The following is a 15,665-nucleotide window of genomic DNA, read 5'->3' on the forward strand; positions in this document are numbered from 1 at the left end:
ATAGCGAAAAACGCAGTAGGTCTATTGAACCCTTGGTCTATTCCGTAGCAAAAAGAGAATGAATCTAGAGATGAAAAAAGGGAAGAAAGGGAAGAGGGTGAAAATACTGAGTGGAGATGGGAGAGAGAGAGAGAGAGAGAGAAGAAGAAGGTCGGAGGTGGAGCGGGCTGAAAGAGGTTTATATGGCAGACGCGGTGCGCAATTCTGGTCTGAAATTTTGTGCACGAAAAAAAAAAAAATTTCGGATTTTTGGCCTCAACTGTGGGTCCGCCGCCCCGAGCAAACCGGTTATCAGTGCCCGCTAGGCCGGATGCTGCCTAGTCGCTCGGCAATCCAGGGACTAATCGGGCGCCGCTGATTGGCTGGGGTCTAATTACATCAGCAAGTGGTAATTTTAGAAGCTGAGTCATGCGAGCTCCGGCGTGTGATTGGACCAACGCAGCCACTGTGCTGGTAAGATTACAATGCCAGCCACAGTGCGTTTCAGGGGCAAAGTGGTTATTCCTCCGCCGGCCACGAGCGAAGCCCGGAAAATTTGACTGGACGCACGCTGGAAATGCTGGCCAGGTCGCTCCGGGTACTGTAACAGAGGGAGGCCAGGGAGGACCTCGCGCTGCCTGCTCTGAGCCACGGCTTCTCGGTCGAACCACCCCGGCTCTGCTCTGATTTTGCCTCCTGGAGCGGGTTCCAACTTCCAACCCCAACAAACTCCAGGAAAACTTTTTTCTCGTGTCAAATTTTCTTTTTCTTTTTGCCTGGAGTCTCAGCTGCGGGTACGGCCTCGTTACGTACTGGTACCCAACGGTACTTGCAGGGGACCCTTTCCGTCGATCCTTGCAATAGGGCTGCTCACACCCAACGAGGACCCGGGGAAATTATCGCTGTCTTGCCTGTCCTGCAATCACAGCCACCCGTGCCGCCCAGACATGTGAAGGCGGGTTTCAGCCTCCTGCTGGAGATGGCCATCCAGCCATCTTTCAAGCTTCAAAGCTGCGTTCTAGATCTGCTCAACAACATGAAAGCACAGGTCGACTCCGTCCTTAATCCTTATCCCTTATCCCCCATACTTTGAGGATCGTTTATCTTTGTTATCGCGCTCTCCTGCATGCCGATCCCCCTCTGTCACAGCAAACCCAATCTGTCTCACCGCCTTGGTCCGTGGGAGTTGGACCCGTCTGCCTGCATAAATTCATCTCGGGGTCGGACCCCTTTGCAGAGACGATTTGGACCCAAGGAAGTCCGTTTCAACCTGGTACGGCTTGAGTGAATGGCTTGGTTCCATGGGCTGCGAATCGAGGTGCCTGAAACGATGCTTGGTCAGAGTTCTTTGTGGTGCCTGCGTCAGATCAGCCCGTCATGGAAATCATTCCATTCCTTTAGAGAATTGATGATTCAAGGTGACTGTCGAATGAACCGGATGCTTCCATCACCCTCAGTGATATCAGACACCTTTCCTTTGCTTTCCAAATCATAATACCCAGGAGAATTTGCTAACCCGCCACTGTGCTCTTTGATGTTGCCTAGTGTGATGATCTTGGCGTGTTTGCATCCTTTTATCCGCTGAGTAACCCAGGTTATGCAAACAAGGCAAAATCTCCATGTTTGTTCGATAAGATTTGTTTGCATCGCCACCACTGGGCTTCCGCAATAGCCATACTCGAGTCCGTGCCTGTGAACAAAGCTCCAAGAAAGAATAACCTCAGTGCCTGTTTGGATTTCTTAGCCTTCTAATGCCATGGTCATGCATGTTTAGATGGGGCACGAATGTCCGTCGAACGACCTCCGGGAGTGAGAATGACTCACAGCAAGAAGAGCCGTCGGAACAAATTGGATAGTATGCTCCGTATGCAGTAATCTCTGCAGGCTCCCTGGGCAGATACCCTATAAAACCACATCGCTTTGAAGTTTGGCGAATAGAGCTGAAAGTCTAGCCCGGTGCTCATATCTTCAAAATGAGGGAGATATGCCGAGTATCGGGCTCAAAAAGCTGAGTGTTTACAGCGTCAGATGCTAGGATTATTGTTAGCCTTCAATGTACCCACTGACAGCTGAACTACTTGTTTCTCGAGTTCATCTACTCACTGAAAACAACCTTGTCCCGACGGTGGGATTACGCACATATTTACTCTGACGTGAAACCGGGCCAGCCTCGGAACATGCCCGCACGAACTCATGGGGCACATCCAGCGCTGCGAGTGCGAACCACAGGGAAGCATCTACTTATTTTCGAAATTTAAATCAGTCATCTATATTCTAAGCCATACTTAACCCCGAACGCAGGCCGTTAACTTTTTCCCAGAGACGAAAACCAAGTCCTCCAATCACTCGCTACACCCAGATCTCCCATCCCCTCTTCAGTTAGTCGATGTCAACTCCAGAAGCAAGCATGCGGCCGGGCCACATCTCCCTTCGGCCTCCAAAACGCCCAACATATCGTTATCACTCCTTTAATCCCCGCTGCTAACCATAGCGAACAAGATAGCCCCACAAGTTTCGTCAACCCGCCAGAGAGCATCGCTCCACTAAACAGTGCCAACGCAGTAGCTATGCGGCGATTCCGCACAGGATTGACCTTTGTGACCAAGCGCGGATCGATGAGCAGGTCCGCAAGCACGGTCGTCAGCACCACCGTAGGTATCTCTTCAACTTGCACCATTCTAGACGTCACGATCTGGCCAGCAGCTTGGAAAGCTAGCAGGGTAATGGGCACCATTTGAAGCCAGTGGATGCCTTTGTTTGACGCAGCGATTTGGGAGTCGACTACACCCGTCTCGACGAGGATGCTCGATGCCAATATAGCGGCGGTCTGCAGTGTGAACGAGGCGAGAAGCGTCGAACGACGGAGAGGACCAAGCAGTCGCGACGCAATTGTGAAAAAGAGAACGGCGGCGATGAATGTTGCTATGGCGATGAGGGACTTTGCCCATCGCAGCTGTGGTTCTGGAGGCTGCCCGGAAACTCCAAGCGCGAGAAAAACGACGTTTCCTGTTACATAAAATGTGAGGTTCTTGTTGCAATCCAGTCATACCCGGGAGAGATGTTTCAAAGGCTGTATGCTTACCTGTTTGCATACTGGCAAAACTCCCCCATGCATTGAACGCTGCGCTATCGATTACCCCCGAGATAAACGAACAAACAATGAGAATTAGATCACTGTTTCCAGTATCTATTTGCTCCTGAAGATATCCTTTGACTCTTGCCGTTATCGAGAATTCTGATAATGACGCAGATTCATCGACGGCTGTGAAGGAAGAATAGGCAGAGATTGCTGGGAGTTCATCTAGTGCTCCGCTGGATCTGGGCAAGCCAAGTTCAACGTCCCCAGGGGGCTTGTCCGTGGTCGATGAAGACGCAGGTTGTTGAAAAGTCACACTATATTTTTCAGGAGACATGTTTCAGCCAGAGCGGGCTATAGGGCGATGAAAGGCTTTATCCCCGTTTGGCGGAAATGGGAAGCGGGCGACAGCCGGATACTCAAATTTATATGTTCCAACAGATTCGGGACAGTCACCGCCCGTGCGGCCTTGAAAATCGCGGGAATACTGCCCATTCCCGGGGCCACGCAGTCGCCTTTACTGGTCAAGTTGGCAATCGTGTTTCTGCGTGGTGCATCAAGACAAACGCTTCCAGGTGATCCACGGGAGTTTTCGTGAGTAAACGACTGCCGTTCAGCAAAAATATCAAAGGGGCCGCATCACCCATGGCCAATCCGGAATGCTTATTGGTAGAGCAAGACTCCTTCTTGACCACATATGGAGCTCGAGATTGAGCGACCCTGATGTCGTCGGCGCCTCTGGCTTGAGCCAAGCTCTCGGCGAAAAGATTATTCTTTCCCACTCCGCCGCACGCTTATCAAAGTTTTCTTTTGGCAATGAGATTCCGTCAACGAGTTCGCGCCTGTCCGCCGATCTACTCCGTATCAGCGGAGGGAATATCGCAAGGTGACACGAACGACGTTCACAGCCCCGGACGACTCTTGGCTAAGTGGGAGCAAGTACGCAACCGCAGCTCCTCACTGTAGCGGAGGGGCACGGGCAGCATGGCGGCTTTTTCTTTGTTATTTCCCTCGCTTTCACCGTACAGCTCCTAGTGACCAAGCAAACCCCCGACAAGCAACGACATAAAGAGCCAGATACCCCATTAGAAAAACGCTCAAAGCTGATATCCCTCCTGAGTCCACGACGCAGTAACAAAATAAGCTTAACCCCCGTCAGCCCTCCCTTCGATGATCTTTCCCGCTTTCCGCCAGGCTATCGGAACGTTGGGCCAACTAGCACGGGCGGGCCGGATCTTGGCGCGGTGCCAAGCCCACCGGGCGCCCCCCCTGATCAATCGGAGGCCGGCGAGGTCGAGAATCATGCAGGTTCAGAATGTCTCGGCGACCGCAGGCATGGGATTCTTCTCTCTTTGAAACTTTGGAGCTGCGTGGCTGGTGGGAAAAAGGAAAGGAAAACTCGCTCCTTGTGTGAATCACACTGCCACTGTCATATTGATTTGTGCCCAATGAGCCGAAGGAGCAGGCTGTTTGGATTTCGTCGCTCAGGCCCTCGTCAATTTTTTAACCCAAATCGATAGCTTTTCGTATGGAGATATGGCGACCGGCTCCTGCATCGACATTTGGCTCACATCACAGAGCATTTCAGTCACTTTTAGCCGCTTATGTCTCTGAATCCTTCCGAGGACTTTGGCTTCATGTCGGAAAAATTTGTGTCAAGCGAACAGCCGACCAAGGACACCGCCAACACCTGCAAGGGTTCTCATCATCGACTAAGAAATGGAACCACGCCTGTTATTCTCTTTGTGCTTCAGGTAATCATCCCGGCCTTCAGAATAATCGAAATACACAGTCGATACCGTCTGTCCATCAATGAGCACATCAGTCCAAGCCTCTGGACACTTCAAGTCTTCAGACTGACAAAACAGCCTTTCCTAATATGGTGGTCTAACCTAGCACACAGACACTACCTGGGAAGGCCCTCCTGGCATACTCGGAACGGGTGGAACTTCAATTACCTCTGGAGGGATATCCATGCCCGTTGCCTTTTGGAGCTCGGTCGAATTTAAAGGATTCCCTTCATTCCAAAGGGTAAGATGACAGGATTATCGATATAGGACTGAGCGGCTGCATCCCACTCCTCTTGGATACAGTCATATGCCGGAGATTTCTCCTCCTTGGGCTTTTTGATGTGCAGTTGTTCTTCAAGCGATAAGGAGGACTTGGGTGGTGGGACGCCTGGAGGGACTGTTTATAGACGTTTGGAATTCAGGAGAGGAACAAATTTGATAGTCGACGGCACTTGGAGAAGGCCAGCAGGAATAATTATATTGGAAGAATATGAGGATATGAGTCTTTCTTATATGAGGGAGAAGCATAGAGGGGAGTGATGGGTGATGGAAGGCAGTCAATGATTCATCATTAACTCACATATCTAGACTCATGAAGTGGCCTCAGTAAACTCAGCTTCTCTACTGAAATCCTGACCTCATCAAGGGACACATTCATCCTTTATTGATGGATAGTCTGTGGCCGTAAGTGTCTGTCTAGCTGACGCCATTTGTTGTGTTGAACATGTCTCATTTCCCAACCCCGACTTGAACGAAAATATCAGCCAAACTTAGCTTCCAAGAATCGTACATACATTGGGGCAGGAGGTACACAGAAGCGGAATCTCATAAGTACAGTCAAAACCAACAAACCCCGGTCGTTAATAACACTAGCATACGATGTTAGCGCGGTGTGTTCGAGCAGAAACCGACAGCTATCACAGATCAATCCAGTCGTTCTAGTCACTGTCACTGCTTGAGTCGGAGCTACTTGAGCCGCTGCCACTACGCTTCTTGTACTTCTTATGCTTCTTGTCCTTCTTGTCCTTCTTCTTCTTCTTGTGCCTATAAATGAAAACCCGCGTATCAGCCCACGTCCTCGGGATACCAACCATGGTTATGAAAACCTGTCAAAATGGCGACACTTACTTCTTCGCAGCATGTCCCATGACATTGGCACCAGCAGCACCCAGGGCTGCGCCGCCCAGGGTTCCCAGCATTCCACCACCAAGCTTATGTCCCGCAAATCCACCGGCGGCACCGCCCAGCAAGGTGGCGCCTAGCCCCTTTTCGCCATCTGGCCCTCCCAGCGCGCCAGGCGGCCCCTGGGGACCACCGGGTTGGCCACCGTACGGGGCCTGGTATCCCCCGGGGTACTGTTGGTTATAGTACGAGTTGCTTTCTCCTCCTCCTCCTTGCTGGGGATATGCGTTGTAGACCTGACCACGGTTATCGTAGCTTTGTTGTGGTTGAAGCGGCGGTGGAGAGCTAACGCCGTACGGCTACGTGATAGCAGATTAGCAAGGGTGTTCGTGCCGTGCTTGTTGGGCAATGGCCTACCTGCTGCGGCGGTTGCTGACCGTAATATCCAGACGGAGAACCCTGCGGTTGTTGCTCATATTGTCCCGGGTAGGGAGGTTGTTGGCCGTACTGCTCCTGTCCATAGCCGGTAGCAGGAGGGTAGTAGCCCTGCTGTCCGGGCGGCGGCTGGCCGCCATAGGGAGGTTGCTGCGGCGGGCCACCGTAGTAGCCAGACATGATGGTTGGTTGCTTTTGAAGAGAACGAGTGGGATTCACAGGGGGGGGATTCACAATCGAGCAAGAAGAAACAGAGCCCCTTTAGAGAAGCAAGACCATCTGACCCGTCCCGTGAGTGAGTCGGTCGTCTGATGATATGCTGCCGCCTTCCCAACAGCGACGGAGCGGCGGAAAGGCTGAGCCACCGCTAATCAGTGGGCGGGGTAGCCAAAAGCGGCAAGTGGGTGGCTTGTTTCAGCGGCTGAGCTGCCAAGTCGCGCTAGTTACCTCATCTGCTCTTTGAGCCAATCAACGTTGCTGCCAGTTTCTTGGCTCCGTGGCTAAGCTTTTCGTCGTTCGTCTGTCCCTGAACATGAAAATATCCTACGGGGTGTAGAAAGGCAAACGGAAAGCAAAATTCGGATATCATTAGGTCACTAAAGTAGACTGCCTGATCCGGCCAATCCTTGCGTGATCAGTATGCAAAAAAGGATTCTAAGAGATTCGCTCGGAGGAGAGCATTTTCAACCAAGTCAATCACTCCTCAAGACAGTCGCTAGGAAAGAGGCAGACACACCCAGAATGAACAATCGCATCATGCCAGCAACAGCAGAAGAAGTCGCAAAGTGAAAAGGTAGTGCAGCGTGACATAGGCCGTACAATCAAAAGAAATGTATGTTCATTGCCATCATGACGGAGCTGAACCGTCTCTGCAGACGCCAAAGGTCACTGACAACAGAAGAGAAAAGAATATCCACATGTATCCGCTACACAGATCGGACGAAGCAGTCATAATATCAGGAGTATTAGATCGTGGAGAATCCCGCGTTTGTTGACGAGGTCGAAAACTTGGATGCGACATTCGATGTTCAGATGTAACACTCCGCAAGACATAGCCAGAGAGACGGGGTCAATCACCAATCTTGGCCACGATCTTGCATCAGAATCTCAAGCGCTACTTCCTCCGGCACTGGGTCCTGGTTCAGATCCTTAACGCACTCCATCAGGCCCTCCGCGGCGGCGTCTACTTGCTCAGCGGACCACCCTGTACATGCCATGACCATGCGCCGGTACTGTTCGCCAAGCACAACGTTTTTGGATTTGAGGATTTCAATCTCCTCGCCAATACTTTGGTTGTGTTCCTCATAGGCCCCGAGAAACGCCTGTAGTTTCTCAACAGAAGGCTGTTCAGAAAGGTATGCACGCTGTTCGTCAGAAAAACCCGTGGAGGCATCGAATGTTTCTGGGAACAGGGTATTGAACCCATCCAGGTCGAATAATGGCGTTTGCCTTGGATCGTCGCCTACGGGATTGTCGCTAGGTTCTGCATCTTCCATTTCCTTCAAGGTTGCAGCAAGCTCATCGGCTGATTGTTCAAGATTGCGCGTCTGTCTCTGTAGCTCGATGCGTTCGCGAGATGTTTTCTTTAATTCATCCAGTTCATTCTGCTCTATTTGCCGGAGTTTAGCGCTTTCGCGTATCTTCGCGTGCCACTGGTCAAACTCTTCTTGTTTTTTGCTCAGGTCATCAGATAGATCTTTATCCACCATGTTAAATGACTGCTCGATGGCAGAGGTGATTTGTGCAAGCGCAGCTATTTCAAGTTAGTACACAGCTCATAGTTTCATCGAGGGCAGCAAGACTCACAGCTGAGAATATCCTGTTTTGTTCTTGCAAGTTGGGTACTAAACGAATCGTCTGCATCGCCATTCTGCAGACCCTGGCCGCCGCTACTAACCATATCGACACCGACGCCATAATCGGCTGGTCTTAGCCCCGTATGGTTTGGTATGTGAGGACTTGCACCGACTTCGAGGAGTTGAGGAACGAGAATTGTGCGAGCCCTTCCTGCGAGGTTTAATGCAGTATCTCCTTGGTCATCCTGGATGTTAATCATATCTGACATAAACCTTCCTAGGCCTATTACTTCCGTTCGTTGAGGGTTCCTAAGGCTACTGGCGCCGTTGGCGGAACTTTGTTGGCTGTTTGATGGGCCTCCATGGCGTACTATGAACTCGAGCAGACACTCCAGATAATGCTTTGCTGCAACGTGACCATCGCCTCCTGTCGCAGCCATCATTGCAATATGGTGCAAAACTGTCCGTCCGTGGTGATCGATTATTTCAATAGTCGCGGCGAGAACCTGCAAGAGCTTTGAAAATGTTCGATAATCAAGATTATTCCTTGTGCCAACAGCTTTTTGAAGGGCCGTTTCACCAGCGGCGTTCAGGCGATATATGCTTACTCCTTTGGCAACTAGCGCATGGACAAGTGGTAGGCGCGCAAGCATAGCAGCCCAGTGTAAGGCACTATTTAGGTACTCGTCAAGTGGGATCTCTAAATCCTCGCTAGTTAGTGTGAGAAAAGCTGGATGAGTCGAGAAATCTTTTGCGCGCTTGTCGAGGAATAGAGTCATGATGAGCTTCATTTTCTGATATCTTTCCGGAGTAGTGGCAGCTGCTAGGGGCTTCAGCCCATGAGTATAGTCGTCAGTTGCATCTTCCTGCGCTTCCAGCGGCCTGTAGAACGATTCACTAGGCTCAGTTGGGGTAGGCTCATTTAAAGCATTAAATGAGCGCATCTGCACAGAGGATGATGATCGCATTCGTTTTCGGGGGGGCTCTTGGGTCTCTTCTCCATGGTCTACGAGACTTCGCTGGCTAGGTTGTAGGTTGCTCGCAAAGCCACTATCCGAGGCAACACTGTACATACTCTTTTGGCTACCAAGAGGAACATGCGATTCCTGGCTACTCATTTGTGAAGACCTCCTTATCGCACTAGGCTGTCGACTATCGGGTCCGCGGCTGGCTGGAGAATCAAATCGTGCTTTATTAATGGCGCTCACTGCGCTAGCGGCAGTGCGCGAAATACTTTGAAAAAAGGTTCCCTGCGAGGAGGAGTTTTGGCTATCCATGCCATAATAGAGCCGTTTTCGCTGAGCCGCCATAGCTTGTTCCTTCGTCGGGGTGTCTGTTGCTCCATGTCCGGCTTGACTTACGCCGTCCTGGCCCATGTCATACTCGAGTAGAGGGCGTAAGAGGTCCTCCACATGGTACCGTCGACAGAGCTCCACGCCTCTTTGGTAACTGACCCAGGTTCCTTGATACTTTCCGTAGCCACCCTGGACCTTTTCATGCTCACCGGAAGCGACCTCTTTTTCTAGAGTTTTGGTGCGCCGGGCTTTAACCACCCCTGCAACTTTGAGAATCTGGGTAGCATTCAACCACGAATCAGAGCGCCGTCGCATTACCGCAACTCCATTGACTTCCATTTCATATACGGAGACGTTGGAGTAGACGGCCTAATTAAAGTCAGGAGGAGCCAGAATTAGCCATTATAGACACTGGATATTTAGGAGAGAACAACGAACCGTGTAGATTTGGGGCTTATAGTTTCTACCGTAAGGTGCATGTCCGCCACCGTCTCCATACCCCCCAAAGCTGCGAGCTTCCATCAACCTACTGCCTATAGCATTGTTTGAGAAACTCATAGACACGTTGGATTGCTGGGAGGCAGAAGGCGGCGGAGAAGCGGCTGGGGCGGAGGCTGCAGGCTGAGGAGCAAAGGAACCTCTGTGCGATTGCGACAAGGCCGATCCATTAGGTGGAGCGACGCTACTCTGCGAAGCCGACATAGATAGAGCGGATCTGAAGTGATTAACTAAGAGTCGAGGTCATCCGATGGGCGATGGAGCTGAGGCCTTGCGATTGGCTGAATGCAGCATCAAAGTGTCAGCGATCGGGCGTGAAGACAACGAGGAAGATTCCACAACTAACAGGGACTAGGAACTGCGGGTAGTTAGCAAACACATTGACCATGCTGGTGGGAATGGCTTGCAGCGGAGCGGATGATTGTCCGCACAGAGACACACACTCACACACACCGCTGTCAAGTCGGGAGTCAAGTCGCGACACTGACGCTCAAATGAAGAAGAACCGCGTGGTCACGTTACTCCGCCATGGCTTGATCACACGCAAAGGCCGGTCGAGGAGGAGCATTCACAACCAAAGCGCAATGAACCGAATCCGGGTCTTTCGGGCATAAAGACATCAATTGTAACTTGGAGCAGACGGTCTTCCGGCCTTCGTGCCTGTCATCGCGCGGGGTTGAGGGCAAAGTGAGTCCTGGATGAAGAGCAGACCACCGAACTCAATCTTTTCGCGTCTTCCCGCGTTGTTTGACTAAGCAGCTTTTTTTGGCCAGACGACCTCGCTCAACACGCCGGTCAACACAGGATAGCGGATGCTGGCATTTTCCCATAATGGCGGTTCCCGCGGTGTTGTCCACTCGTTCTACCCCATGGCGACATCTATACAGATCCCTTGTACGGGAATGCACATACCTCCCCGACCCGGTCGCGATGGATTATATGCGCGATTACGTCCGCTCGAGTTTCCGAGAGAACATTTCAGAAGCACGCATACGCGGTATCACACAAATTAAAGAATTCCATCTCCACAGGCGTGGCCGAAAATTGCTCTCGCTTCTTCATCGCGCCAATGAGGGATACCTAAAGGCTCTCGAAAAAGTCCTCCTCCTTGCATATGGCAGAATCGGAAAACGCAGGTACTTTCTTATGCGACCTTTGCTTCCGCCGCAAACGGTAATTCAAACTTTCGATGACAACTGGCAACCTCCCAGCGCCCTTATGACGCTATTGAAAAGCCAGTCCAACCAGCGAACGGTCACCGAGCTAGGAATGCGACCGGTTATCAAATCATTCGAACCCCCGATCCCCAAAGAGAACATCTGGGGAAGGCCTATTCCGTATAAACGGCGTGTGAATATTCGGCGGCGATGGTATCGTTTGCTGATAGACAGCTGTCTTCCAATACTCCCGGGGCAGGACTGGGGCGTCCTTCACGATTTAGCTACTGGAAAAGGACCGTGGACTCTTCCAAAACGGAGAAAGACCCTGGCGGTATCTCAACCTACTACGTTCCTTACACCCGAGTTCCTTGTCCATGGGCCAGCCAAGGGTCCCACGTTCGAGATGTATTCCAGGGGCAGGCCTCACAACATCACCCGAAGGCTTATGGAGAAGTTGTGGAGAAAAGTGTGCGCACTAACACCGACAATGGTGTGGGACGAGCCGAGAGATAGATGGGCAATTCAATGGGGCATGATTGACGCTCCCCGGCGGATCTCTGCGCACAAGCTTGATAGAGAGAAGGGAATTGCTCTGTTCGAAGGCGTTGACCCGAGAACAGGACAAACATCGCACGTGAACCGGGCTGCTGGGTAAATCGACCCTAAGTACCCATATCATCGCTTGTCCTGGTTGATTCAGATACATTCCAGACAAATCATTCGCTATCAAGTGAGTACCATTACACCAAAGGCTTCTACCTGGAGAGCTAATACTTGACTTGAAAGGTAAAGTTCTCAACTTTACTTTGATTGCTACTCGATTTTGCGTTTAAACATTCCACAGAAGCTCTCAAATAACACATGATCGAACCCCTTGACCCATCTCACGATTACATCGACATTCTCAATCCCTGTCTGTCGCACATGGATCAACACACCCAAGGCAGCCTTGCTTTCATCGATGGGCGGCGATGAGTCCGCTGCATTTTCGATTCGAGACATAAAATGTTGTTGCTTCCTGCGCGCTTGACGTGACCAGACATTCTCCGTTGCAAACCCAAGGCCCTTGCATGAGTGCTGATTCCATCTCCAGACCATGCGGAGAGCTTGCATTTCATTATTGATCCTACGGATGAGAAACGTGATAGACTCGAATTTGGGCTGGAAAGAAAATTCTGACGGGAATGGGAGGAGGTGCTTTGGAATACTGGGAATATTCCTCGCAGCATCCATTGGCGGCCTCAGGTCCTGCCATGACCAGGCGATGGCCCATCTCCGCGTCTTTGAGCCTGGCACAAATTCTGTCACAGCCCAATTCTGATTACCGGCTTCCTGCAGCTTCTCGACAAGTGTTGTGACGCTGCTCAATTTTCCGAGCATTGAGCTGTACCATTGGACGTTGGTGCGGAGTTTCACGCTCTCTTCGATCATCCTGCTAACAAACCTTTCCTCTCCACCAGTTGTGACCATTTCCACTGGCGCTCCGGTACATGCCTTGAGTTTTGAGTTGGTCATAGTGCTTTAAATCCGCAGAGGACCCTTTTGACGTACCGAATTAGGAGGACGGTGCTTCAAGTTTGCCGAAGCCATCATTTCCTCCTCGGATTCATAGAATGGGGGATTACACATTGTGAATTGCAGTCTAACTATTTTAGCCTGGTATTCGCTAGGTTTCAGAGCTCGCAACAGGTTTCTTACGTCTCGAAGGGTATTTTATCGCCCAAAGGTATCAAGAAGTCTGCTTGTGTCGTCCGAACAACATGGATGCGACTTTGCAAGTCGTTTCGCTTCACATTTTCTTGGGCTATTTTGATGTTGTCGTCATCGATATCTAAGCTTCATCAGCGTACAACATCTAGCAGCCAGGTATCATGCAAGGAGTCAAGTGGCTAGGCTAATTAGGGGCGCTTTTTATGCGTATTTCGTCGAATGGGAGGTTGGGCAAGAATTTGGAATGGATATACCCGTGGCTGCAAATTTCCAATTTGGTCTTTGCGAGCATGCAAGCAATGGGTATATACAACTTGCCCCCGTTCCACTATTATATGCTACATTAGCGCACTTAACACGAAATGGCTGTTAAGCATCAATAAAGCGGAGAACCTTACATATCTAAACCAACAACTTCCCGTTCCGGGTCATTTTGGTCACAGTAGCTACCGTTGGTAGTATCAATCAATTCCTGTAACCAAAGAATGTAGGCAAGTCTGAACATGCGCGTCAGTCAAGTGCCCCGTCAACAAGACTCTTTGAAATCCATTATGACGATCAAGCACTCCGTAGAGGCATACTTACCGATTAGGAACCTACACCGAAACAGCATTCATTAGCCAGAATTTACTTTCCCCATAGACAAGCTCATCTCGCATGAAACATGTGGCATGTGGAGAACGCGTACAGGCGGACATAGTCGATTGTCCGGTAACTCCAGGTTCAGCTTGAAATCTCTTTTCAATAAGCTCTTCGTCAATTGCCTGCGCATGAAAATCCAGTCAGCCGGCGCCGTTCCAAATTGCAGGGAAAGACCCTGAAACCCTGCCGTCAGAGAGCTCGGACATCTCGTTTAAAGCCAAGTATGGGGATGTGGGGGGCCAGAAAGGAACGAACGCATACCTCACGGCATCGGGGTCGTTAAAGTTCAATTGGCCGTTGATTTTTAGGCTGGATGGGAGAGTCAGTGGATGAGAGCTCATGTCAAGCGTGGTTTATTGGGTTAAAAGGTGTAATTTCCACTGGTCGTATCTTGATATCCTGGACGGGGGAGGCTGAGTGCGCAGGTAACAGAACGGACTCACAACTTTGCGAAATCAGGATCTTCAAGCGCCAGTGCTCGAAAATCAACTCCTTGTTGGTAAATATTTGTCGTTGGATTCATCACGGATACGACGGGCATCAGCGAGGGTGTCTCCGGAGTTAGTGTCCTGTCAGCGAGTGTTGGATGGCTCAGTCAACAGGTGACATAAGACCGCTATTCAGTCAACTGCCTGGAGCCAGCGTTAGCACCTTGATGACTGTCGTTGAATTAGTCGTTCCCTATCTCGAGTAGTATGTGCATAGAGTACTTTCTTTTAGGAGGTGATTGCATTTGGCAGAAACTCCGTACATTTAGCTCTCTTGGTGCGTTCGAGGTATAGATGAACCTATGTATGTATATAACGTACATTAATACTTCGTACGTGATTACCGTACAGAGTGTACGATGTACATATAAATACGGAATACACGCGTATACAATACGACATATATGAGAAAGCCTTGCGTCAAGATCAGAATTTCAGAGTCGGTTATTAAGACCTTTGCATTACTCAAATTCCGAATGATATCTCGAGCCTCATCCACATAGTAATCCTTGCAAATTGCTCAAGGTTCTCCGTTCTGTAAATATAGTATGTATGTACATATGTACATACACGATTTCCATCTGTCCACGCATGGTCAGCACAGACTGGGTAACTAACCAACGGATCGGAAAGCCAAGCAAAATTCCTCCAACATGCCAGTAGGTCCAGCAAAGGACAAATTGCTAAAACCGTCTAGACTAGGTAACCTCCCCAAGGAGCTGGAAAATCACAAACTGGAGGCCTGAGCAAGACGGCAATCTAAAATTGAACATGCATACCGCCGAAAAAGGTGAAAAGAAATGCCACCGCGCACACAAACGGCAAATCCAAGTCCGCTAAACACGATGCCCAAATTGTCGTCATTCTAAGAAAAAGGGAAACACTGAGAAGAACTCTGGCAGTCTGGAAGAAGCAAAAATAAAAGTAGTAATAATATATGTACGTGAATGCTTAGAAGTTTTCAGGGAAAAACCAAAACATGACTCCGAGAAATAATGATGAACCAACCAATAACAGAAAATCAAAATGCTGCACCGCAATATTAAATGGGATATTATTAAACGAAATAATAATAAAGAGAACTACTCGGAATGCATGGAGAACAAATGCCACTGCTGCCTCTCCGCAGTTGCCGAATTGTTGGGGGGTCTTGATCAGGAGGTCCTGATGCAGGGGTGGTGCAGCACAGCACATGGAAATCAAGGGATTGGCTGGTTTGCGCCCACTAGATAGATAAGCTCTAACAAAAAGTTAGTCGAGGGTGACTTTTCTATAACAGCTGAATAATAATGATCTGAAAAGCTCTTCCAAGTTGATATCGTTTAGTAAAGGCTGAAAGTTGAAGGACTCACCAAACTTTATCCATTTTTCATTACTACTTGGTATGGCAGGGATTGCACTTCATGAAGCCACATATTTTGCATCTCCAGATGGCGATATGTGGGCCGCTATTACACATCGAACATCTCCATGTAAGGATGTTTCCGTTAGAGGTTTGAACGATTCCCCACTGGTGAGGACACGAAGGATTGGCCATATCGATGGTTTATTTTCTTTTTTTTCAATTTTGTTTTGCTTCCGGAATCGCGGATTTGGGTCCTGAAGGCTGACTTTGGTGGCAACGGATGGGTCTTTCTTGCTGGCTGGTTGGTGCGCACAACCAACGCTAAGATT

General features: G+C 49.9%; 5 protein-coding genes across 5 annotated transcripts; 1 reads left to right on the forward strand and 4 right to left on the reverse strand.

Annotated features, from left to right (window-relative positions):
* Window positions 1–2,368: 2,368 nt before the first annotated feature.
* Window positions 2,369–3,392, reverse strand: UREG_06251 (uncharacterized protein; the record flags this gene model as incomplete). The annotated part of the gene is made up of 2 exons (XM_002583238.1): window positions 2,369–2,985; window positions 3,062–3,392. The coding sequence occupies 2 exons, from the start codon at window positions 3,390–3,392 to the stop codon at window positions 2,369–2,371; spliced, it is 948 nt and encodes a 315-aa protein (XP_002583284.1).
* A 2,391-nt stretch (window positions 3,393–5,783) lies between these two features.
* On the reverse strand, window positions 5,784–6,582 carry UREG_06252 (uncharacterized protein; the record flags this gene model as incomplete). Its single annotated transcript, XM_002583239.1, has 3 exons — window positions 5,784–5,889; window positions 5,974–6,326; window positions 6,385–6,582. 3 exons carry the CDS (start codon window positions 6,580–6,582, stop codon window positions 5,784–5,786), a joined length of 657 nt encoding a protein of 218 aa, XP_002583285.1.
* An 893-nt stretch (window positions 6,583–7,475) lies between these two features.
* UREG_06253 (uncharacterized protein) lies at window positions 7,476–9,832 on the reverse strand (the record flags this gene model as incomplete). Its single annotated transcript, XM_002583240.1, has 2 exons — window positions 7,476–8,155; window positions 8,209–9,832. The coding sequence occupies 2 exons, from the start codon at window positions 9,830–9,832 to the stop codon at window positions 7,476–7,478; spliced, it is 2,304 nt and encodes a 767-aa protein (XP_002583286.1).
* A 990-nt stretch (window positions 9,833–10,822) lies between these two features.
* On the forward strand, window positions 10,823–11,806 carry UREG_06254 (uncharacterized protein; the record flags this gene model as incomplete). Its single annotated transcript, XM_002583241.1, has 1 exon — window positions 10,823–11,806. One exon carries the CDS (start codon window positions 10,823–10,825, stop codon window positions 11,804–11,806), a length of 984 nt encoding a protein of 327 aa, XP_002583287.1.
* Window positions 11,807–11,964: 158 nt separating this feature from the next.
* Window positions 11,965–14,584, reverse strand: UREG_06255 (uncharacterized protein; the record flags this gene model as incomplete). The annotated part of the gene is made up of 8 exons (XM_002583242.1): window positions 11,965–12,645; window positions 12,703–12,817; window positions 12,850–12,987; window positions 13,260–13,358; window positions 13,462–13,625; window positions 13,686–13,812; window positions 13,947–14,072; window positions 14,562–14,584. 8 exons carry the CDS (start codon window positions 14,582–14,584, stop codon window positions 11,965–11,967), a joined length of 1,473 nt encoding a protein of 490 aa, XP_002583288.1.
* Between the last annotated feature and the right edge of the window lie 1,081 nt (window positions 14,585–15,665).

Source organism: Uncinocarpus reesii, genomic scaffold (genome assembly GCF_000003515.1).
Source record: "Uncinocarpus reesii 1704 scaffold_4 genomic scaffold, whole genome shotgun sequence".
In the NCBI taxonomy this organism is placed as follows: domain Eukaryota; kingdom Fungi; phylum Ascomycota; class Eurotiomycetes; order Onygenales; family Onygenaceae; genus Uncinocarpus; species Uncinocarpus reesii.